The sequence below is a fragment of the Vairimorpha ceranae genome (genome assembly GCF_000988165.1).
Source record: "Vairimorpha ceranae strain PA08 1199 chromosome Unknown NODE_29, whole genome shotgun sequence".
NCBI lineage: Eukaryota > Fungi > Microsporidia > Nosematidae > Vairimorpha > Vairimorpha ceranae.
In genome coordinates this window covers 18,640-42,899 of record NW_020169324.1, presented here as the reverse complement: position 1 = coordinate 42,899, position 24,260 = coordinate 18,640, and the positions used below count along the sequence as shown (strand labels likewise).

The window sequence follows — 24,260 nt, the reverse complement described above, 5'->3', positions numbered from 1 at the left end:
TACTTTTTTTTATTTCTTTGGGTTTGTTTAACTATGTTTAATATATAGACATATTACTTAATTTGTGCGATTGCATTGCTTGTGTTTTAGCGCTTAAATTTATGTTTATAATTTTTCTACTATCTGTAGTAATTTAAGATCTCCCCATATATATGTTTCTCGGATGTTCTGCTAATTAAAAATTCTTTGTAATTTATATTTATATTCTTGTACTTTCAAGAATCTAGTGTACTTGTGACACTTTGTTGTGTTGGTGGCAAATTTATTTTAAATAATTATTAGTTTTACAGTAATGAAAAATTTATTGGTTTTTTTGACTATTTTTGTACAATATCATCATTTAATGCTAAAAATTGTAGATTATCTATATCAAATTTTAGTACATTTTAAATTAAGTACGAAAACAAAAATATAAAAAATTAAATGCGAAACAAAAATATTTAATTTATAAACAAAAAAGATTTTTTATAAAATATTATAAAAGTAGTATAGAGAGATGTTTATCTGCAGTATAGTATAATAAAAAATTAAGTATCTAGAATTTGTTCAAAAAAATGTCGTTAAAAAGTTATTCTAATTTTTTACTAAGTTTTCTAAAATAAACTTTATCTTTTATAGACTGATAATTTTAGAATTTAAAAAAAAAATTATAAATTTTATTATTAGTTTGTATATTGGTTTCGCAAAAATGATATTTTTTAGAATTATAGTTGTTAAGTAAACAATGATTAATGATATATTTTTTAACTTTAATACAATTAAAAACATATTTTGATATATATCTATAAGTCGTTAACAATATAAAATAACATTAGTAATATGAAACTTTTAAATAGAAAATTTAGGATAGTATAAATCCCTTAAGATGTAAATATATTACCAATATAAATAATTTCAAAAAATTCTATGCACAATTTTTTTTCATGCAAAAATGGTACCTGTGGGATTCGAACCGCACGCACTGATTAAAGTATCAGAGCTGAAATCTGACGCCATCGACCCCTCGGCCAAGGTACCTGTAAGGAAAAATAAAGTATATAACATAAATGTTTTTTAATTAGTCTCATTACTCACATAGAGGAAAATAATAACGTTATTTTAATTTTTATACTTTTGTTATGTCTTTTAGCATAACATAGAAAGCTGATATTTTTTTTATAAATAATTTTTTTTAATTTTATTTATCTCATGTCTCTCTTCATGGAATGGATTATTTTAAATTCTACTATTCATTTCATTTTTTATCATCTTCTGACTTTATTTTAATTTGTAATCTACTATATTATAAAAAGAAAAGAAAAATTTTATTTAATTTTTAACCCTTTTTTTGTACTTTTATAAAAATCTTTGTATTTTTTAATAAAAAAGAATAAAACAGGTTTTAAGCTTTTTTATGAGCCCACCACAATACTTTGTGCATTTTCCTGTAGTTTTATCAATTATATAAATCGTAAAATATGGCTATTGCAAAATTTAATTATTGATAAAAAAATTTATTTTATATTATTGAACAATACATACAAGCTCAAAGACATAGCGCACATTTAAAAAAGAGAATAATTTGTATTTATAATCCTATTTAAAACAGGATAGCGTAAGCTAGTCATCAATACATATAAAAAGTTTAAATATACACATTTATTTATTTTTTTACTCCTTTTTTAAAAAAATTGTAAAATATTTTTTATTTTTTATTAAGAAAGAGTAACATACAGCTTAGAGTTATTACTCTATAGACGTGTGGTATTATTCACATAATTTTACTTTTTTAATTTTTAAAAGAATTACAAAAATGAATTTTTTTTATTAAAAAAAATAATTTATGGTTAGGTAATGAATTTCAAAAAATAGAAAGATATAGGTATTACAAAAAAAGAACTTTATTTAACAATTAAAACTATTTTAATAAAATAATCTATTATATATTAGGACAGTACTTTCGTTTCGGCCACCTCACAAGAGGTTACGACAATTACATAAATTTAATTTATTTTTTATTCTTGTTGGTGAATTCTAATTGATTGTTTTGTAACCAATAGGAACAGAGAATCTAACTAAAGAAGGTTCACAATAATTATTTAAGAAATTTTACAATAAATATGTTAAATTGTTATAAAACAAATTTTACTTTAGAACACTTTTTTAAAATAATGACTATTGTTCTTGTCAGTATTGTAAGCCCATTTAAAGCGGTATAGAATTAACTTGTATCTTAATAAAAAAATAATATATTAATAATTTATTACAAAGCCAATATTACAGTTAATAAAGCATTCATATATATTTCTTGTAAAGCTTGTACAGATTTACTACCTACTGGATCATCATCTTCATCATCTTTTTGTTCACTTTTTTTATTTTTTTTCTTTTTTTTTGTTTTATCATCTTTCTTATCTTTTGTACCTTTAGAATCGGTTTTAGATTGTTTATCTTGTGTTATATTTTGATTCTGTCCACCTTCAGATGTTTGTTGTCCTCCCAGTGTAGATTCAATAAATAGCCCACCATTTCCTGTATATTGCTGTTGCCCAGAGTAATTAGTTGTAGGTAATGAACTAGAATTACTACTTAAGCCAGTTGCCAATGGTGACTGATAATTGTTACCTTGGATAGCTTGATTAGAGCCATTTGATTGACCTGGTGGATCATTATTACCGGTAGATATACCTGGAGTTTGATAATCTTCTACACGAATAATGGGATGAAACATCGAATTACTTACTTCTTCTGGTGTGGGAGCATACCCTAAAACAAATTCTCCTCCTCCTTGTAAATTATTATTTGTAGTAGCAACCTCATTTACAACAGAATTATAAATTTCTCTTTCAGTTCTAGGAGAAGATGATCCTTGATCTAGTGTTGTAACCGTAACTACACCTCTATCGTCTGTATGAATATTATATGTTACATTATCACTAAGAGGAATTATCTCTGGTGCAGAATCTGTTATAACAATCTGTGGATTGCGATTTGTAGTAGAAGTTTTAATAAAAGTTAAAACAGTAAAATAAAATATCATAAAAAAAAATTTTTTTACCTTATAAATTATTTTAAATTCTTAGAACGTAATTGACAAACAAACTAATTTTAAAATACAAAAATTTTTATATTAATTTATTATTTTAAATAGATTTATAAATCTTATTTTTTAAAAGTTCTTTTTGCATTTTTAGCATTCGTACATATTTTTCATTGTTTAATACTGTCTTTTTACCAATTTCATTTTTCAATATATCCAAAATCTTGTAAAAATCTTTAGCATTGACTTTCACTGTTGATAATACATTATAATATCTGTTTGATACATCTTTTATCCTTTTTTCTATGTCAAGTTTTCTTTTTTCATATTTTTTTATTTTTATATTAACTTTCTCAAAAAGTTCTTCTAATTTATTTTTTTTTAGTAAAAGACTATCATTTAGTGTTGTTAACTCATAATACATTTTTCTGTATCTATCTAACACTTCTTCTTCAAATTTCTTATAAATATATTTTTCATCAGAACTATCAATAACAAATGTAGTTTTTAAGTTATCTAAAACACTATTCCATTTATTGCTATTTTTATAATTCTCTTGTATTTTATTTACTTCTTTTTGTATATAAATTATATTTTCTTTACTAATTATAATATCTTTATCTTTATCCTTGTATGCATAGTCAATTTTACCTTTTAATATAATTTTAGGATATTCACACAATTCTAATGTATCATTATCTACTAAATATAATTTATTTAAATTATATATATTATAATTTTTAGTATTGTATCTATATTTAAGCACAAGAATATCATTTAATATATCAAATACTTCTACACAATTTTTATAAAATAAGTAAATATTTTTATTTACTTCTATTTGTACCATCAATGATTTATTACTAATATTAATAATATTTAGTGGATTATTAAGATTAATGTGTGTAATAGATTCGTAAAAATATTTTTTATAAATTTTATAATCAGTTGATATAATCCATAAATGATAGTTATCTACAGTAAAATCTATTACATTCTCACATAAAATGTAAGAAGAATTACATTTAACTACTACTATCTGATTTTTATTATTTAAAATCATTAAAAGCTTTTGATAAATTACATATTTTTTTACAATAACGTAAATAGTATTTTCCTTCCATACAATTTTATCTTGGTAAATAAAAATAAGTTCATCTTCTATAAAATCTAAAGAAATTAAATTAATTGTTTCTACATCTTTTACTATTTCTGGTTGTTGATTTTTACTTGTATTGTATTTTGATAGTTTAAGATTATGTGTATAGTATAAATAAGGGGACTTATACACTGCATGCGAGATATTATGCAAGAAAGTATTTTTAAAGAAGTGCATAAAGGGGGTATAAATGTATTTTAGAAGAATAAAATTTTAAGAAAAAAAGGAAGTGTTTAAAAATAAAAATAGTGTTTAAAAGGATTGTTTTATGTAGGACAGTAAAGATGTAGACATGTCAATCAGCAGTATTGGGTTGGTGGCTTTGACATGTTTGTTAAATAAACCTATGTTTTATACCAACATTTGATAATATTAAATAGCTTTGTGAAAATTGCTGTTACTTAAAATGTGATTATTAGAAAAGATGAGTTTATTTAAAAATAATATTATAAATGTAAACATGTAAAACGTACCTTAATAATAATGTGTGAGATATTTGACATGAAGAGCAGCATTCAACAAAAATGATAGCATTATAAAAGAAACCTTAATAAATCGAAACAAAAATTATGTTATGTTCAATAGAATTGTTACTAGAAAACGTAAGTGTTGGTATTTAACATGGGTTTATTTATTATAAATTATTTAACTCACAACATGTCAGATATCTCATGATATAGAAGATATCTTTGACATGTGTTGAAGCCATTCCTACAGTGGGGTTATTTATTCTAAAATTATATAAGATCAATGCGTATTAATTTTATAAATTATCTTCTTAATAGAATATTTCTATAGATCGAGAATAGATATTTTAATATCTATTTACTTTTAGAACATTACTTTTGTTTTGAATATCTTTCCTAAGATTATAACATTTTGTAATTAAAAATGCTTAAATATAAATTTAATTTACAGTTTTATAGAACAAAATATTACATAGATTACCACTTTCCTAACTTTTTGTGATATTACCCCTGTTCAGTCATCTAAAACTGTACTTCTATTATAAAAATAAAATTTTTTAATAATTAACTATAAACATAAGTAGAAAATAAACTTTTTGTTAAATTAAAAAAAATTTTAACAATTAGATTTATTTTTTAGTAAAAAAAACACCCGGAAACTCAATACCACATTCTTTCATTTGTAATAAAGTGCATCTTTTACCTGATTGAATATTTTCATCGGCCTTAGTTATTATTTCTTCTTCTACCGCCGGTTTAGCTTTAAATTTCCTACTCTTTTTAACATCTGGTACTTTAATTAAAATATTATCGTAGTTTCCGTTATATTTCAAGCTTTTATCAACTAACTGTAAATCTTCATCAAACACAAAGAAACCAGTCTCTTTCAAATTCAAAGATATAAAATTAATATAAGGATACCAATACCAATAATTAAAAAACATTAATGCTCCTACTAATCTCTCTTTAGTAATTTTATTAAACATGTTAGTAATACTAAAAATAATGCTTCTACCTCCCGCTTCACTAATTCCTCTTCCAATAACAGCACCAAACTTGACTGATCCTTCTTCAGATCTGTCTACAATCACTTTATTGAATTTACCGATAATTCTTTTATAATTTTTAATTAAAGTATCATTACATTGCATTATAACAAAACCCATACCAATTAGAGCAGATTGCTTTACTAATGAATTAGTATCATACATTAAACCTTCAAGTAAATCACATACCCTTTCATTACCAGTACCTGAAAAGAAAAATCCTAATACTAATCCTACAGCAGATCTAACAGCGTTATTATGATTTTCGGCTAAAGGCTCAAGTGTATCAAGTAAAAGACTATGTTCCATACAACAAATAAATCCTAATGCTATAATGGCATTTCTTTTCACATCATCATCTTCATGATTAATAAATGGTAAAACCTTAGAAATTATTTCTAGGCTACCAGTACCTACAAAAGCAGTTCCTAGACTTAGTACATCTCCAAATTTATTAGTAAAATTGTATTCTTTTCTTGTAAATGCTACTAGTAGTGCATTGGCTATTCCTATGCTTCGTATTACGCGCTGATATTCTGTATCTTCCTCAATACAGCGCAATTGATCCAAAAGTTCTTTTTCACACGTTCCACATCCAATTAATCCCATTCCTATAGTAGCCGCCTCTCCGTAGATAGTATTCTTTTCCTTAGCAAGTTTAATTAAAGCACTAATAATATATTTATTATTAGAACCAATATTTATAAGACCAAGTCCCATACACGAACCAAATGCAAGTTCATCAGTAAGTGTATCTATTGAATCTAAAAAATACAATAGTAACTCGTTATCTGCTTCATTATAAGACCCGTTATTAATTAATCCTAAGGCTTGTAAAGATCCCCCTTCTTTATTATTAGATTCATTAGGAATATAATTTTTTAGTACATCATAAGGATTATCATTCTTATAATGTATCATTCCTAAATTCGCAACATCTAAATATCTAGCCCATTCATTTAACCTTCCAAATACATCCGAATTATTTCTATAAAACGTGTCATTAGTAGTACCTAGATTCATAAATGAATTTACAAAAGAAACATGAGAGGTTAAAGATTTAGTCATAGAATCTAGGAGTTTAAAACTTGTTAGATTATTTTCTACTCGAAATTTATTAAAAATTTCTTTTTTAAATGTCCCGTTAAGTATTCGCATCATATTTTGATTTTCCACTTGTAGATCCAATTTGTAACACTCGTCGATGTAGAAACAGAGTGTGTAACATAAACAAATATCTTTAGATTCCATTTCCAAGAGAAGATTTTTTAACTGCGCTGTCATGTTAAAATAGGCATACGCATCTATTAAAAGAAATAATGCTTGTTCTGTCTCTTTATTTTGTATATTAATAATAGATTTATAAAACATATTTTTATCTTGTATTTCATTAATTAAAAATGATAGTAAATCTTTATTAGACATTTGTTTACTAAGTGCCATTTCAAATAATTCGTATTCTTTTATAGAAAATAAAAATCCAATATAACTGTCAGAAAGTATATCATTTTTAATTAAATCTAATATAAAAGGTTTACAAAAATGATTTGTGTCTATTAAAAGACAGGACATCATTCTGTCAACAAGTGCTTTATAAAAAAATGTTTTATCTTCTAAAAAAAGGTTACCGGCTTTTATAGCGAATTTTATTGACTGGTCGTAATTTTGATTTATAAAGTGTATTTTAGAAAGACAAAGTGATGATTCTTTAGTAGAAGCAGTAAACAATCCTAAGCAATCTTTAAGGTACAAAGCTAAAGTGTCTATATTTGGCGTAATAATATTTATAGCTTCCTGTTCTTTATTGTTTTCTAAGAGATATTTTATATTTGGTAAAATTTTAAGGGACTGCATAAATGGGGTAAAAATAAACAAAAAATATAAAAAAGGAAAAACGTAGATAGAAAAATAATTTATTAATGAAATGTGTTTGTTTTTAAGTATCTAAAAAGACATGTATATTATTATTTTGTAAAATCAACTAATAGGATTTTTATAACCGATTTATACCATATGTTTTATTTAATACACTAATATGAATTTTTGTACATTTAAAATAATTTATAGGCAACGTGTAATTAATAATAATAATTTAATTGTTTATTGATAAGTTCTTACTAATAAAGCGTCAGTTAGTCAAATTATTTTTTAAGTAACACAACTTTTTTCAAATCACACGTACATAACAATTAAATAAGCGATGTGCAATTCTTACTAACTATTTCCAGTAATTCATATTTCAAAGAATTATACATCTTTAAATTTATTTGACTATGTTAACGCGTTATACTTTATTTTACAAAATTAAAAAACTATAAAATTATTTATTTGACAATGTTAACACGATAACATTATCAAATAAGTTAATTGAAAAACTTTAAAAATAATTATTTATTTAAAAAGTTTATTTTTCACTAAACGTACATCATATTTTTAAAAATTACTCAAATTATTAAAAATGATTCACAGTGTAGACATAAGTTCCTTTTGTACAATCGTAATCTACAAATTTCTTTGTATCATCATTTTTTAGTTCATAAATAAATCTATCTTGTATACCTTTCTGTGGATAACTATCTGCCTTTCCAATAATAAGTGTATTATCTGTTTTAGACACAGGATACATTTTTTCAATGGTGACCCTTGCCGAGACATTCAGTCCAGAACCAGTTTTATCGGTCACGTACACATGATTTTTAGCAAATAATATTTTCTTATTGACATTCTCAACAGTAAGATCTGCAACATTAACTGGTTCAAGAAATTCAATTGTACCTTTTCCAGGAAAATAAAGTGTCATGTTATTGATTCTATTCATTCCACGAATGTCTTCAATACTAGGTGTAAAATAAACATCAACAGGCTTATCTGGTTCGGGAGACCTGTATTCTAATTGTGCTTCGACCTGTACTTTAGAATTGTCTTTAGTAATAGGCTCTGCTAAAAGTCGTTGAAAAGGCGAAAGTTCTTTTTGAACAAATTGAAACTTAATGTTTTTTGTACCATATGGATCTGATTTATCTACTTGAGCACATAATAAATTAGAAGTGTTTGGTGTAAATAAAAAAGAAGATGATTGCTGTAGAGTATCCGTTTGTGGTTGAAACGTAGCAGATGGTTGAAACGTAGTAGATGGTTGAAAAGTAGTAGATGGCTGAAAAGTAGTAAACGATTGTAGCGCGGAAGACGATTGCAGCGTAGAAGACGGTTGAAAAGTATTAGACGATTGCAGTGTAGAAGACGGTTTAAAAGTAGAAGGCGGTTGAAAAGTATTAGACGATTGCAGTGTAGAAGACGATTGCAGCGTAGAAGACGGTTTAAAAGTGGAAGATGGTTGAAAAATGGAAGATGGTTGAAAAGTAGTAGACGGTTGAAAAGTAGTAGACGGTTGAAAAGTAGTAGACGGTTGAAAAGTACTGGACGATTGTAGCACGGAAGACGGTTTAAAAGTAGAAGATGGCTGAAAGGCAGTAGATCCAAAGGTTGATGTATTCGTCTGTGGCTGATTAGGTGTGGAAGTAAACATATTACCAGTAAATGTAGATGGTTGGGCAGATTCTGCAGAAAAAATATTATTATTTTGATTTGTAATTGGATTAGAGGATTGAGTTAACATAGATCCAGTAGTGTTAGATATTTGATTTGTTGCTAAAGCTAACTGATTATTGGATTGATTAGCAAACATTGACTGATTCTTCTCATTTTCCACTGTAGATCCAAATCGTGAGCTCATGCCGTTAAATCCAAAATTAACATTTTCTGTTGGCCTATTAAATGTTCCTAAATTAGAAATTTGCTGAATAGAAGGTTGAGATTGAGTTGTAGTACTTGATCCAATATTAGATGTCGGAAATAGTGAAGTAGTATTGGTTGACATAAAATTATTTCCAGTACTAGACATATTTGTACTTATAGCTAGAGTATTAGGTCGTCTTCCTAAGCAATAATCTTCAAACCTTAATTCATCACTGCTTTTATCGGCATATTCTTTCATAGAATTTATATGAAAATATTCTAAAAACCCAAATCCTCTTTCATCCTTAATTTTCTGAGGTTCAAAATTTTTATTTTTTGTTCCATTTTTCTGTAAAACAGCACTTTGATTAAAAACATTACCCATTCCTGTATAGTTAAAAGTTGTTGTGTCTTTACTGGGTGTATTTGGAAAAAGTCCACTGCTAAACAAATTGTTCATATTATTTTGATTATTCATGGGTTAAAAAAAATATTTTTTATAAATGCATAAATAACGAATGTCCAAAAAAAAAGTTTTTTTTTATTTTTTACCCTTAAAATAGTATGTATGAATTTTACAGACAATCGGTCATTGGCCGAGCCCTTGTTGATATTATAGACGAAAAAGTTAGACAAAATTTGCTTACCCCTAAACAGGCGAAGTTTATACTAGAAAAATTTGATGAAAGTATTCCCATTGTGTTTAATAGATCAGTTACTGGAACACTAAGTTTTAAAGGAAAAATATGCTCTTATAATCACGTAGAAGGGGTATGGAAATTCATAGCTAAAAATTTTTGTATGTATGTAAACAATGAATACTATAAGACTAATTTAATAAAAATTGTAGCATGTGATGCAGATACAAATGCTGAAGTTACGAGAAGAAGGAAAAAAAAGAATTTATAAATAAATACATATTTTTTTGTATATTGTTTATTTAATTAAATGTGGAAATAAAATTTTTATATTAGCACAACAATATAAAATGAAAGGTTAGTAACATTTTAAAAAATTATTTTTATTTTTAATACTAAAAATCAATGAAAGTTTGTGTCTAGCTAACAGGTTATAATGTTATTTATGTGTGTTAAATATGTTGCAGGCTGATATTTACATCCGTGAAATCATCATCTTATAAAATATTTTATTTAATAATTAAATAAACTTACCCATCTAAAAAATATGAAAGACTTCGAAGAGGGCAAGTTTATAATTTACTTTTAAATATTTTAACATAACCTTTGATAGTTAGTATACAATTATGTTATATTTTAAATTTGCTTTTTCTAATCAATATAATTCTAATAAATGTCTTTTGCGTTAAAATACAAGTTACAACAACTTTTTTAATGCGATTTACTTTACATTTTATAAACATTCCTTTTACCTTTGGTTAGGTTATTATGGGAGGAAGACTCCTTTTTAGTACAAAAAGGTTTATTTGACATGTGTTTATATTTTCTTTCTTTAAATAGTTTATGTTTTGATTTGATACAAAACGTCTCATAAATTTCCTACAGTTCAGTCGGTAGTTTCAGTCTTAATACTGCTTTGTTGATTACTGACGGTAAATATTCTAATTAATATTTTTTTATTCTTAAAACTAAAACACAGAATTTTAAACTATCAAACTGCTAAATACAGTACTTCTAGAGATTTTCATATTTTTAAAAAATAACTTTTTTTAAAGTTCTATTTAATATAAAAATAATAATTTGTTAAATTGTAATTAAACGTTAATATTATTTTTTTATTGATTTAAACATTAAGTAACTTTAACTTACAACCAACGAATTTTCAATATTTTAATCTACACATCAATTATAATTTAATATTTAATAAATATTAATAAATAGTACATCTTTTATATTTATTAATAAATTAAGCCAATTTAGTAAATTATCAGTATATTTTTTAAATAAATAACAGAAATTGCTCTAAATTTATAATTAACTTTTTAATATTTATTTTAACCCCATTTATATTATGAAATATATTTTTAAAAATATTATTGGTGAAGGTGCATGCGGAAAAGTATATAAAGCTTTGGATTCTTATAATAATCCAGTAAGTATAAAAATTATACCGAAGAATAAAAAATCTTACAATGAAATAAAAATCTTATCATCTGTAAATCATGATAATATTTGTAAATATTTAGATGTATACGAATCATTAGAAAATCTTTATCTAGTAACTGAATTGTGCGAATATAATCTTATAACATTTATTAACGAATATAATGTAGATATTAATATAACTAAAAAGATTATTCGTATGATATTGTGTGGACTAGAATACTTGCATTCAAATAATATTATACACAGAGATATTAAATTGGCTAATATTCTTATAAAAGAAAATTCGATAAAAATTTGCGATTTTGGCTTAAGTTGCTACGCATCAAAAAATAACTTTTCTGTTTGTGGTACAGAAGATTACATTGCACCTGAAATAATTAACAAAGAAAGTTACACTAAAAGTGTTGATATATATTCTGCTGGAAAAGTTTTCTCGACATTACTAGATTTAAAAAATGTAACAGATCCTTGTTGTAATGATTTACTTGGTAGAATGTTGGATGTAAATCCAGTTACACGTATAACGGCGTATGACGCTTTGCATCATCCCGTTTTTCAAGACTTTTTGCCTAAATATTGTGATTTTCGATATTTAAATGATTTTAAAGTCGATGAAAAGTTCGGAATTATTCAAAAAATTAACGATAAAGTGTATTTTGACGAAATCAGTTTACAAGTATCTGATACAAATACTAAAAATATAACAGACAATACAGCATTTTTTTGTGATAAATCAAAGGTTAATACACAGAAATTGAAATTATGTTATTTAAAACATGATGAAATAGAAGAATTGCATTTTATTTTTAAGCTTAATGAACAAGAAAAAGAGATTTTTTTGTTTACTAATGCCCACTTAAAAAAAATTATTTACGGATTGGCTTACCTTAATTTGAAAATGGAAAGACTTCCTATTATTTTAATCGAAGAAAAAGACTATAAATTTGTTTATCAACTGAATGAAGGATTCATTTATTATGACGCCAATTTTATTGTAAAGAAAAAACATACGAAAGCAAAAAAGTCGTTTTTTTATGAAGTAGCAGATCTAGAAAATAAAACAAAGAAGAAATGTGACATTTTACCAAAAGAAATACAAGAAAAAAAGATCTTTGAATTATTTTATAAGTGTCAAAGAAACATAATTAACATTGATTACAAAAATCTTCCGCTAAAATTAAATAATGAGAAATTAGAGTATCCATTTGCATTTAAAAATTCTACGATTTCTATGGGGACTTTAAGTTCTGTTGGTAGTTTCATGGACATGAAAATACGAAATGAAATTTTCTATAAATTTAAAAATAATTTAGGCTGGTGTATCAAAAAGAAAACAAATTTTATTTTTTTACTTAATGATGGACGATGCTTTGAAATTGAGCTATCAAAGATGTTAGTTAAATACAATAACAAGAATTATGAAATTAATAATAGACTGCCTATGTATATAAAAAAAGACTTGAAACGGATCAATGATTTAGTAAAATTGTATTTATAAGTTATAATAAAGTTATTTTAATAAAAAATTATATAGTCTTATATCTTCTAGTACAACACACATGACCAACCCTGTAAGGTTTTAATTTATAAGCTTTTTTTTTATTTTGATTTCTTTACTATAAATTAATTTTTTTGAATTCTGCCCTTATGAAATTGTTAGAAACACAAATGTTGTACGTTGAAAATGTTTCTGAAATAACAACTTATAAATTGAGACAAATGTTTTGTAAATTTGGGAAAATCTTACATGTTGGATTAGGGAACAACTCTACTACTAAAAATTGTGCTTTTATAGTTTTTGAAAAAGTTAATGATGCAATTGAAGCTCATAAAGCTATGAATAATATTGTGTATCAGAATAAGTTAATGAAAATTAAATACTTTCAAACATTTCCAGTAGCAGATGGAAAATTGTAAATGAATTATATTGTAATTTTGTTTCTTTGTACATATTTTAGTTGTTTATCTAATCTCCTTTTTTTATGACGTTATTCCCCTTAACAATGTTAGTTCTTAATGATCAAAAATTGTTTTATACTTTTTTATATAATTTGTTTAATTACAAACAAATTTCATATCTATAAAAAACCGTTATTTTAAATTTGTAGCATAAATGAAACCAATAACGATTTAATATTTCAAAATTTACTGGACCCCAAATTTATGGATAATTTTATTAAAGAAGGACTTGTCAATGATAGTGGAATTTACGAAGAAAAGTCAAATGATAATGAAAGGGATGATAACATTGCAAAATTAAAAAGTAGCAATGTTTCTGAAGATTTTAATAATGTATTTAATTTCGATAATGATCTCGTAAAAAACTTTAATTTCTCTTTTTCGAATAATTTTGAACATGATGAAGTTTTTATTAATCCGAAAGATATTTTTGCTAATAGTAATACAACACATGCTACTGATTTGAAAGTTAAAAAGAATATTTCTGAATCCTACCTATTTAATCATAGTCACCCCATGATGAGTCAAAGTAATTTAGATAATTTGCCTAAAAATTTTTTTCCTTGTAAATCTAATGAGAATAAATTTAATAACAACATGTGTAGCAGACCAATTGATGCTAAAGTTAAAATCAATTATAATGAGAATTATAAGATTAGACATTCTAAAGAAAATATACATCATAACGAAAATATTAAAGCAACCCATATGAAAAGTAGAATTACGAATTTAAAGGCCCCATTGGCTGTACAACCATATCAACAGGCGTATTATCAGAAAAAAATTATTGATCAGAAAATACCATCATTTCTTATGCATAAGAATTCGCTGCCGCCTGTTTTACATTCATTTAATGAAAATTCGGTGGCTTACAGCAATACTTTTCGGCTTTCTCATTGCCCTCCTACCAAATATTATCAACAATATCCCATAAGTAAAGCTTTTACTTCTTTTAGTAGAATTAATCCTACTAATAATTCTCTATTTAATTGTAATCAAAGATTTAAATCTCCACAAGGATACAAGATATTGAAAAGACCGTTGAAGAAAATAATTAGATTGGCAGTAGATGGCAAAGCGTTATATAAGTTTAAGATTATAAATATTAATTCCAACTTTCCTTACAAGCATACAGGATATTGCGAACAGACTTTTTTATCTAGTGTTAATGTTTTTAATGAGTCTTTGGGAATTATGAAAGTTCCCTTTAAGTATGGCACTGTATTAAGTTTTATTTTTTTTGAACTTAAAAAATTCAATGGGTATTTTAATACTCATGTATCTGTATGGAATCAATTATCTCAGGTTATCAAACATTTTAGTTGGATTAATCAAATTTATCTATTTCTTGTTTATCCTTTTGAACAATTTACCGCTGGTTGCAAAAAGATTCGTGTTTTTGAAGATGAAAAAGTTTTTAAAATTTTTAAAGCTGATTTTTCTAAAGTCAATACAACCGATATTGATATTTGTCTTAGTAAAGGTAAACTTTCTGATATTGAATTTATGATTAATAATATTGATCCGGGTGTTATAAAAATTGAAGGTGTTATAATTTTACTAAATTTTTTTGTCGACATTTTTCAGGTTAAGTTTGAGAATTTTGTTAAAGATAAATTACCATTTATTAAGCAAATGGAAACAACTCATGATCGATATAATTTTGAAGAACGATCATTATTTGAAAAATTACGTAAAACTTTTTTATCTAAATTAGGGGAATTAGATGTTGAAAAAAGTATTATTTTGGTTAAAAGGTGTATTGAGATTAGTATTGAACATGGTAAGATTTGTAAAAAGAAATATCTTGGATTTAACATTGATCAAGTTTTTTTAAATAAGATTTTTAATTTACTAGTTATATTGAAAGAAAATAATTACTTAAATATTGAGCTTATTTTAGATTTTATAAATGTGTGTGGTAAGTCGTATTTTTTTGAGAATTTATTTATTTTTAAGTATTGTTGTAAGCTTTGCAAGACTGATCCTGTTTTTACTCTAGAAATTTTATCTAATGTGAAGTTTAGTAGGGTACATAACAAGAAGTTACTAAAAGAGTTGCGTAAATTTATTATTCCTAAAATTGATGATTTTAATAAATTATTTCTCGAACATGGAATGTTAGATGATAATAAGCTATTAGAAAATATAATTAGATCATTTGTATGTGTTAAAAGCATGAAAAATAGGTTTAAGACTATTTTTAAGAGTATATTGTTACATTGTGATTATATTTACAAACATAAGCTTTTTACAAAGAAAAGAAATTCTTCAGATTTGTTTAAAATTATTCTTGTGATGATTGCGCATGAAGATGTTAAAGCCATTCTTTATTCTGATTTAAGTTTGTTAAGACGTTTAAAGAATATTCCCGGTATTAGGGATATTATATAGGTACCTATATATTTTGTTGATATTAAATTGTTTATTTTATATTATCAATTTATCAAAATATTTAATTTAAATTGTTCACATATTTTGTTAATTAAAATTACTTTTTATTGGTGATATTACGTGACAAATATAAATTCAAGATTCTGTTATAAATTCGTTTTTTGTTATGAAATTTAAAATATTTGTAGAGTGGCGTGTACATTATTTAATGATACATTAATGTATCATTAAATAATGTAAATCTCTAAAGTATTAAATGAAATGAAAATTATATTTTACTATTAATAACATTAATGTATCATTAAATAATGTAGATCTCTAAAGTATTAAAATAAATCGTAAACGGTTAATTTATTTTAAAAACAATAATAATACAGTTTTATTAGCTGTATAAACCAAAAATTTATTTATAAAGACATTTTATTTGACCACAAATAGTACTATAAATTAAACCTGACTGAGAAATTACAAGATCTTGCCAGTTTAGGCTATTAAAGATGCAAAGTTGGTTAGATTTAAATTAATATTTAAAAAAATGTAAAACATATAGATAATTTTAAGATATAAATATAGAACTTTATTAAATATAATTTTATTTCAAAATATTATGAAATTTTTTAAATGCAAAATTTTTGTTTGATGTAAGTTTATAAATTTATTAACAAAATGTACTATGTTTTCTTGTATCTTTTATGCATTTCTTAATTTAAAAATTAATTTTTTGTTTGTTTCATTCTTTATAAAAACAAAAATGTTTTATAAACAATGATTGAGGAAATATTTATTACTGCAAATGAAAAAGTCTTAATAGGAGACATTAATCTGTACCCAAAAAAATTAAGCTATCCTACCAGTGTATCTGGTGATAAACAGATTACCCAACTTAAAGTCAATAATGTTGTTTTAGGCATTTTATATTCCAATATTGATTCTTTTACAGCTTTACAGTTCTTAGAAAAATTAAAAGAACAATTAGAATCTAAATTTTATAATTTGAATGCTCAGCACGTCTTGGATAATTATTTTATAATTAGAGAAATGGTAAACAGATTATTTTTAGAAAATTTAAAAGGTAATTTTAAGTTACCTGCTTTGTCAACAAATGAAGTTCATATTGATGTAATAGAAATATATAATGGTAATATACAAAATAATATTTATCTCTGTGATGTATTTGGATATTGTTTTATTAAACCTAGATTTAATGAAAAAAACTTTTTAAAATTAATAATAAAAAAAGATAAAAATATTAATTATCTTTCTGATTATAAAATATTAGATAGATTTAATAAATTAGAAATGGAATTAAATGTCTATGATAAAGATTTACAAATATTAAAATATCATACAAACAGTAATTTACCGTTTAAAATACAATATACAAGTGAACTGATTACTATATCTGCTGATAATATTTATTTTGAATCACTTGATATTATTATACCTTTAAAATACCAATCTAATGAAATGACTTTAGAACAAAGTAAAGGAGCAATTAAATTTATAGAAGAAGAAGAAAAAGTTATTTGGAGCTTTAAAAAACACTATTTAGTAAAAGAAAATCTTAAAATTAAAATAGGGGACATAAAGGATTTATTAAAAACTATACCTATACAAGTAAAGTCTAAGATATGTAAAACCGATAAAAATATTCTTAAAATTGAAAAGGCTATATGTTTAGATAATCAATCTATTGATATTTGGATAAAATACGATATATGTGGAGGAAATATTAATTTCTGGGAACAGTAAAATTTTAATAATAAAAGATTTATAAAAATTTAAAATAAATCCTTTTATTCACAAAATTTAAATTATTAAAAATTTATCCATTAGACAAAGTAATAAAATTTAACTAATAATCTATTTTTTGAAAAAAGTTTGTGTTTTTTATATTAAAAAAAGTGTTTTGATTTTAAAAAATATTTTTAACGCAATTAGAAACAAAACATTCATTAATTAAATTTACCTCCAAAATTGCATTGTATATTTGTATTCTTGTAAATATAAATAGAATATCTTCTTTAGTACATTGAAAAAAAAACTAATCTTTAAATACGCGTTAAAAAATATAAATATTGAACTATCATTTTCCTGAATCCCAAAGTCGCTTGTTTTAATATCAGAACTTTATTTTAAACTGTTTTTCCTTAAAAAGTTTATTTTATTAATGTTCGAGTTATTTGATAAAATCTTGATTAACAGTATTGCAATTAATTTTATAATTTTTTTGAGTGTTTTAAAGAACAGCGATGATATAAACACGATTTTTTTTATTTTGCTTATTCTTTGTCTGAAGTTGCTAATACTATAAGTAAAAACTTTTTTAAATGTTAAGAAGATGGATTTATTTAAATAAACAAACAATGTAATAAAGATTATTTAAATGATGAAAGAGTAGTATAAAGTTTAAAGACTACGATGTAATTTCTCTTGTGATTTGTTTTATAAACAAATCGTGATATTTAAATGACATAATGGATGAAATACGTTTTGAGTAATGGTTATTTTCTGTAAACAATATCTTGGACAACTATTTACTATTATTAATATATGTTTTGGTAAAGTAGTATTGGCGACCTTTGATTTTGGCTTGCTTAAAGAATTTTTTCTTAGCCCTACATTACGGTAATTGTTTTTTTTTCGGTGTAGCGTCGAAAAAAGGTAGATTTCCCATTTAACAATCTATTTGTAAGAAGGGTAGGTGGGTTAGGTTATTCTAGCAAAAAGCTACATAACGAACTGTTTTGCAGTAAAAAGGAGATCCTTTATGTCTTTATAAAACTGTTTCTGTATGAAATACCTTTATAAAATGTAACAAAGTTGGAGCAAGTTTTTATTTAGATATTTTTATACAATCAAAATTTTTTTATTTAGCTTTTAAAATGATAAAATTAAAAGAAAATGAAAAATATGATAAATTGGCTTAGTACGCTTAATTGATGCATAAAAATAGAAAGTGTGGTTGTTTTGCAAAATAAAAAAAATTAATAGACTTGTTTGTACCTTTTTTGCCCGTAAAAAAAGATTTAGTTGTTACCATAATTTTATTTTTTACAATACACAAGTATCAGTGTTAAATCAATAATTATCCCTTTGAATTTGTGGCTTAATAATGCTCCACTTGCTTTAATTAAACGTCTATCTATAGTATCTAAGCCAATTTTTAGTCGGATTTTAATTAATACAAGAAAACTAGATGCTTTTAATAAATATCTAAACTTCAACTTATAAAAATTGGGTGGCGACAAGTGTATCGTGGATGTGAATGAAAGCAAGTTCGGCAGGATAAAAATTAATAGATGAGATTCAGTAGGTGTTGTATGAGTTATAAGCGCACTAAATAGAACTGATAAACGTATTGTATTACAGCCTGTAAAACAAAGAAATAAAGAAATAGTTACAAATTTTTGTACAAAATTTATCGATAGCAAGTCTGTAATTTATTCGGATTGCTTAAAAAGAAGTATTGATCTCTTTAAATATCTCAGTTTACATCAAACAGTAAATCATTCTAAAAATTTTGCAGATAAACAAACATAAATTCATACGAATACAATTAAAGGAAATTAAAATTCGATGAAAAAGATTATTCCTGGTAGATGTAAAACTTTTAAGTTGGTTGATATTTATTTGCTTATGTTTCTTTTTAATAGAAATAAAAAAATAATAATTTAAAATACTAATAAAACATACTACTTTAATTAATTATTGAGCTTATAATATAGAAAAGATTTGTTTTAATCTTTTTATTACTACAAAAACTATAAAAAAATTTTTATTGTATTAAAAAATACACCTAAATATGACATTTTAACTAAAAGATTTAAATTATAACAATTGTGGTTCATTTTACTTGTAGAATTTCTTTTATAAGTATTTATACTCTTTCAATATTTATTTAAATAAATAAAATTTATCTAATTTTTTATTCTTTTTTTTGACCAAAAAACAGTAAATCGTTTTGCTAAAAGTTTTATTTGTATTGGCGGCTGTGGTTTTAATTCGCTTTCCGCATTTTCTTGGCTTTCTATTACACACTTTATTTACATCAAAATGTACAGTAGTGAATAGAAAAGTAATATTATATTTTGCTTTAACAATTTTTTTAATATGACAAATTATTGCTATTTTAAGAAAGCTTACAAAAATTTATAAATGTTTAAGTAGTTTATTTTTTTATTACGCTAAACAATGCTTTTATTTGTTTAATGAAAAATGTAGTGGCAAAAAAAGGATATTTTTATTTTAATTTCAATATGTCCATCTTTCACTCTGCATAATTCGTTGCATCTACTATTCATGCTCTGTATCGGCCTTTAACAAATTTCAATATCTATTTTATTCCACTTTTCTTCAACACATTACTTTAATTCATTTACATTTTTTGGTTTTCTTTTTCCTACTTCTACCTTAAGAATATGAAATCAATTTTCTATAGGATTCATATCTGGATATTTGCAGGTTAATTTAAAGTTAATAATTTTTATCTTTTAAATAATCTCTAGTACATTTACTCGTATGTTTTGGATCAGTATCTTGCTGTGTAAAATAATTTTTTAATTTAAGTTTTTTTACGGAAGGCGCAAGATGTGTATCTAAAATTCTACAGTATGCTTCGCTATTTAGTATACCACCAATTATACAATCTTTCCGAGGCCTGCTCCCGAAAAAAATGCCCAAACCACGATACTACCATCTCTATTTTTTACTGTGACTTTTAAATTTTTTTTATTATATCTTTGGCCAACTTTTCTTAGCACACAAACTCTTCCATCAGAACCAAGTAAGTTTACCTTTGTTTCATCGCCAAAAAAACCTTATTCAATCTCTGATCAGAGTAAAAAGCATATTTGCTTGCCCAATCTTTTCTTAAAAAAATGTGCTTTTTAGTCAGAAGTAGTTTTTTACATGCAATCCTACCATTTAATCCTATTTTATACAAATTATCCCATATACATCGAGGAGATATATTTTTTTGAGTTTTACAGCAAGCTTAATACTGCCAATTTGTGGATCAGCTCTTATTTTTTTCAAATAAGATATATCAATGCAAGTAAGTAGTAAAGATCTATCAGTACCTGCTTTTCTTTCATATTGTCCTGTTTTATTAATTTTTGCTTTATTTTAAAAGCTGTCGATTGGCTTATCAAGAACTTTTTTGCAATTTCTTTTTGTTTTATGCCCATTTCAAAGTAAGCCATAATTTCAAATTTTTTACTTAAAGATAATTTTTGTAGCATAATGGATAAAAATAAAATTTTTACACTAAAAAAAATATTCCTTTTTTTTGTCAACTAAATAAAAATTTTTTGTAAATACCAAAAAGGTTTTAAAAAAGCAATGTACATTTATCCCAACATATTTTATAATTTTTTATAAAGTAAATAAATCAAATGTTGTGACTATAAAATGTTGATTACTAGACTATTTTAATATTCCTTTTTTTTGCTACTACTGTTAATTTAATTTTGTTTACAAAAATGGATTTGTTAGATAAAGATTGTGAAAAAATAAAAGAATGCTTAAGTATATTTTATTCAAATTACACAAAAAAATTTTGATAAATTTTGCTTAAAATCGAGAAATAGACGATTTGCACTTGAAGTTAAAAAAAGCATTACAAAAAATGTCTCTTGTGTTATATAATATTATTTTTATAACTTTTAGGAATTATGAGCCTAGAAACGGAATATGTTTACCAGAAATTGAGTTTGCAATGTAAAAGATAATGAATTTTTAAAAAAACTCTGCAAGACAAAAAAAGAAAAAAAGGGACATATTGTTGCTTTATACGAGAAAATGAAAGTATTGTTGCAATAGATTTGTACGAAATGTCATAAACATAGCTTAGTTATAATTTTTAATTTTTTAGACGTTTAAATTTTATTTGTAAAATTAGAGATTAAATATATCATAAATATAAAATGTTTTTCCAATTGTTGCCACAAATGCCTTAAATTCTTTAATTTTAATTTATTAAGCATATGCTAAAATTTTAATCCAAAATAACTTTATGTACTAAAAACATATTTTATAGTTAATTCAAGAAAAAAAATTAAATCTAGAAAAATAATTGTTTACACTTGGAAAAAAAGAATATAAAATAATTTTATATGAAATTTAAATATTTAAGGAAATAATATATTTATATTTGTTTATTTTTTTTCATTCTTTTCATACAAATTTAAAATATTTTTTACAGCTTCTAAGCGGTGAAATAGATATTAAAAATTGTTGTTAATAAAGAAAACATAAATTTATTTAAAATTTTAAATATATGTTTATCTCTGTCAAATATCTTTTCATATATTAATATCAAGATATTTGACACGCCATTATACTCCCAACAAACATTTTTACATAAATACCTAATAAAAAAGGCTGTGCATCAAAATGCTTGGAAAATTTTAGTAATTTAAAAAAAATGTAAAATTTTTGACATATAAAATAAATCTTGTTTATTTACTTATTTCTTGCTATATTTAGAAACAAAAAAAAAGAAAAAATTATTATGATTTTTGATATACATCAAATTTTTTAATTTATTAAAATATTTAAGAATAAATTTGTCCCTAAAAATGGTTATATTTTTTTTAAAAATTGTATTATTTATTAATACAACTTTAGTACCTAGCGAAGAACAGGTTTACTCAAATTTTATTGAACAGGTATACAATATGATTAATAAAGATTTAAATCGTAAGAATTACAAGTTGTATAATTTTGAATTAGATACTGCATTTACTTTAATCTCTGTTAGTAAGCATAGAGTAAACATAAATTTTAGAAATGTTTATTTTAATACAGCAGAAGATTTTACTTTTACGCCAACATTTGATGGTAACTATATTTCAGATGATAATTTATACTTTATAGTTAAGAAATTTGGATTAATGAATATCAGTTATGTGAATGTATATATTGAAAATGATAACTATAACTTACTATTAGATCAAGAATATAATGTAGCATTTTTTGCACGATTAAATATTTTATCTCAAAAGTTAAAAGGTCCAGTATTCATCTATAAATTTATTGTTAAAGATTTTGGCGATGTTGAAAAGATTTATAAAAACAATAGGAAAAATAAAAAAGAGCTGGGATATGATGATGTGTATCCAAAAATATTTGCACAATTTATTATTGATAAAAAGTCAGAGTATGGATTTTTTCTGTATCTACAAAATTTTGATTTATCATTAATTTTAAAGCGAACATTGTTTTCTAAATATAACGATAATTGGATTAATGTTTATAATTTTATGTCACATTTTAATTGTAATGAATTTAAATATTTAAGTGATATTATATATTTTTGTACAGGAGAACATAAAAAAACGACTAGTAAGGAAAATTTTTTTATTGCATTTTGCGATGAACATAAAGAGATTACTAATTTTTTTTTAAATTTTGCATCTATAGCTAACGGAACCAAAGAACAATACAATCATCAATACGTCATAGATTTAGAAATTATAGAAGAATGTAACAATATTATTACAAAAATTAAAAATATGTCTAATGATCATTTAGAACAAATAATTATTTTTATGTATTCGATATATAAAAAACCATTATTTAGAATGTTAGTTAGAAGAATTTTAGATTCGGATTTAAATGGTAAAAAGGTATATCTGTTAAAAATATTACTTTTTAAAGAAATTCTCAATGAAGATGAAATTAATTGGTTTACAGCGTATAGATACTCAAGTAGAGATGTTGTTTTTAACTTAATGAATGATTTTTATATGCAGAAAATTGTTGATATTTTTTCTAAGGAATTTTTTGGAGTTATAAATATGTTTTCTTGCCTGATTCTCTATTTTGAATTTGAAGATTATTTAAATCAATGTCATGAAGATTTAAATGTGCAATGTGAATTTTATAAAGATTTTATTAACGTAAGAAAAATATTACAAAAGGATTTAATATTTAAAGAAGAATTTCAAATGGCTCAAGTTATCCAAACTTATTTATATTTAGTAGATAAATTTTTTGGTGTTAAAATATTTTTTTCAGGTGTTTTTAAAGATGCTTATAATTATTTGATACCAATTTGCAATGACATAAAAAATTTAAAAAGTTTGTCTAGCAGTGAAAAGTTAAAATATTTAGATTTTGAGAAGATAACAAAAAATTTAAAAAGTATAAAAAATAAATAATTAATTTATCTTTCTAAATAATTTAGTTGAGGAAGACCGAAGAACATTTTTGGTAAATAGGTACCACTCTGTGCTATCCCCACAAATCAAATACTTGCAATTTTAATTAAATGTCAAATCAGTAGATCTTATTAATTAATTTTAAATATAAAAGAAAACCCCAACTATAGGGGTTATGATGCAATAAAATACGACTAAAGTAAATCATTTCAATATTATTTCTATTATTGAA

The 24,260-nt window shown here is 23.9% G+C and overlaps 11 protein-coding genes and 1 non-coding gene across 12 annotated transcripts; 6 read left to right on the top strand and 6 right to left on the bottom strand.

Annotated features, from left to right (window-relative positions):
• Positions 1 to 932: 932 nt before the first annotated feature.
• AAJ76_2900041883 lies at positions 933 to 1,017 on the bottom strand. The gene has a single exon. It is a non-coding gene; the product is annotated as a tRNA-Sec (tRNA).
• A 1,225-nt stretch (positions 1,018 to 2,242) lies between these two features.
• Positions 2,243 to 3,019, bottom strand: AAJ76_2900039881 (hypothetical protein; the record flags this gene model as incomplete). Its single annotated transcript, XM_024474980.1, has 1 exon — positions 2,243 to 3,019. One exon carries the CDS (start codon positions 3,017 to 3,019, stop codon positions 2,243 to 2,245), a length of 777 nt encoding a protein of 258 aa, XP_024330931.1.
• A 103-nt stretch (positions 3,020 to 3,122) lies between these two features.
• On the bottom strand, positions 3,123 to 4,355 carry AAJ76_2900038545 (hypothetical protein; the record flags this gene model as incomplete). The annotated part of the gene is made up of 1 exon (XM_024474979.1): positions 3,123 to 4,355. The coding sequence occupies one exon, from the start codon at positions 4,353 to 4,355 to the stop codon at positions 3,123 to 3,125; it is 1,233 nt and encodes a 410-aa protein (XP_024330930.1).
• Positions 4,356 to 5,274: 919 nt separating this feature from the next.
• Positions 5,275 to 7,545, bottom strand: AAJ76_2900035355 (proteasome regulatory subunit 2; the record flags this gene model as incomplete). Its single annotated transcript, XM_024474978.1, has 1 exon — positions 5,275 to 7,545. The coding sequence occupies one exon, from the start codon at positions 7,543 to 7,545 to the stop codon at positions 5,275 to 5,277; it is 2,271 nt and encodes a 756-aa protein (XP_024330929.1).
• Positions 7,546 to 8,143: 598 nt separating this feature from the next.
• AAJ76_2900032996 (transcription initiation factor gamma subunit) lies at positions 8,144 to 9,904 on the bottom strand (the record flags this gene model as incomplete). The annotated part of the gene is made up of 1 exon (XM_024474977.1): positions 8,144 to 9,904. The coding sequence occupies one exon, from the start codon at positions 9,902 to 9,904 to the stop codon at positions 8,144 to 8,146; it is 1,761 nt and encodes a 586-aa protein (XP_024330928.1).
• Positions 9,905 to 9,990: 86 nt separating this feature from the next.
• AAJ76_2900032909 (transcription initiation factor gamma subunit) lies at positions 9,991 to 10,335 on the top strand (the record flags this gene model as incomplete). The annotated part of the gene is made up of 1 exon (XM_024474976.1): positions 9,991 to 10,335. The coding sequence occupies one exon, from the start codon at positions 9,991 to 9,993 to the stop codon at positions 10,333 to 10,335; it is 345 nt and encodes a 114-aa protein (XP_024330927.1).
• Positions 10,336 to 11,415: 1,080 nt separating this feature from the next.
• On the top strand, positions 11,416 to 13,008 carry AAJ76_2900031484 (spk1-like ser thr protein kinase; the record flags this gene model as incomplete). The annotated part of the gene is made up of 1 exon (XM_024474975.1): positions 11,416 to 13,008. One exon carries the CDS (start codon positions 11,416 to 11,418, stop codon positions 13,006 to 13,008), a length of 1,593 nt encoding a protein of 530 aa, XP_024330926.1.
• A 149-nt stretch (positions 13,009 to 13,157) lies between these two features.
• Positions 13,158 to 13,427, top strand: AAJ76_2900029742 (pre-mrna branch site p14-like protein; the record flags this gene model as incomplete). Its single annotated transcript, XM_024474974.1, has 1 exon — positions 13,158 to 13,427. The coding sequence occupies one exon, from the start codon at positions 13,158 to 13,160 to the stop codon at positions 13,425 to 13,427; it is 270 nt and encodes an 89-aa protein (XP_024330925.1).
• A 246-nt stretch (positions 13,428 to 13,673) lies between these two features.
• On the top strand, positions 13,674 to 15,863 carry AAJ76_2900029226 (hypothetical protein; the record flags this gene model as incomplete). The annotated part of the gene is made up of 1 exon (XM_024474973.1): positions 13,674 to 15,863. The coding sequence occupies one exon, from the start codon at positions 13,674 to 13,676 to the stop codon at positions 15,861 to 15,863; it is 2,190 nt and encodes a 729-aa protein (XP_024330924.1).
• A 765-nt stretch (positions 15,864 to 16,628) lies between these two features.
• Positions 16,629 to 17,615, top strand: AAJ76_2900026271 (clathrin coat assembly protein; the record flags this gene model as incomplete). The annotated part of the gene is made up of 1 exon (XM_024474972.1): positions 16,629 to 17,615. The coding sequence occupies one exon, from the start codon at positions 16,629 to 16,631 to the stop codon at positions 17,613 to 17,615; it is 987 nt and encodes a 328-aa protein (XP_024330923.1).
• Positions 17,616 to 20,896: 3,281 nt separating this feature from the next.
• AAJ76_2900021794 (hypothetical protein) lies at positions 20,897 to 21,106 on the bottom strand (the record flags this gene model as incomplete). The annotated part of the gene is made up of 1 exon (XM_024474971.1): positions 20,897 to 21,106. One exon carries the CDS (start codon positions 21,104 to 21,106, stop codon positions 20,897 to 20,899), a length of 210 nt encoding a protein of 69 aa, XP_024330922.1.
• A 1,338-nt stretch (positions 21,107 to 22,444) lies between these two features.
• AAJ76_2900020455 (hypothetical protein) lies at positions 22,445 to 24,028 on the top strand (the record flags this gene model as incomplete). The annotated part of the gene is made up of 1 exon (XM_024474970.1): positions 22,445 to 24,028. One exon carries the CDS (start codon positions 22,445 to 22,447, stop codon positions 24,026 to 24,028), a length of 1,584 nt encoding a protein of 527 aa, XP_024330921.1.
• Between the last annotated feature and the right edge of the window lie 232 nt (positions 24,029 to 24,260).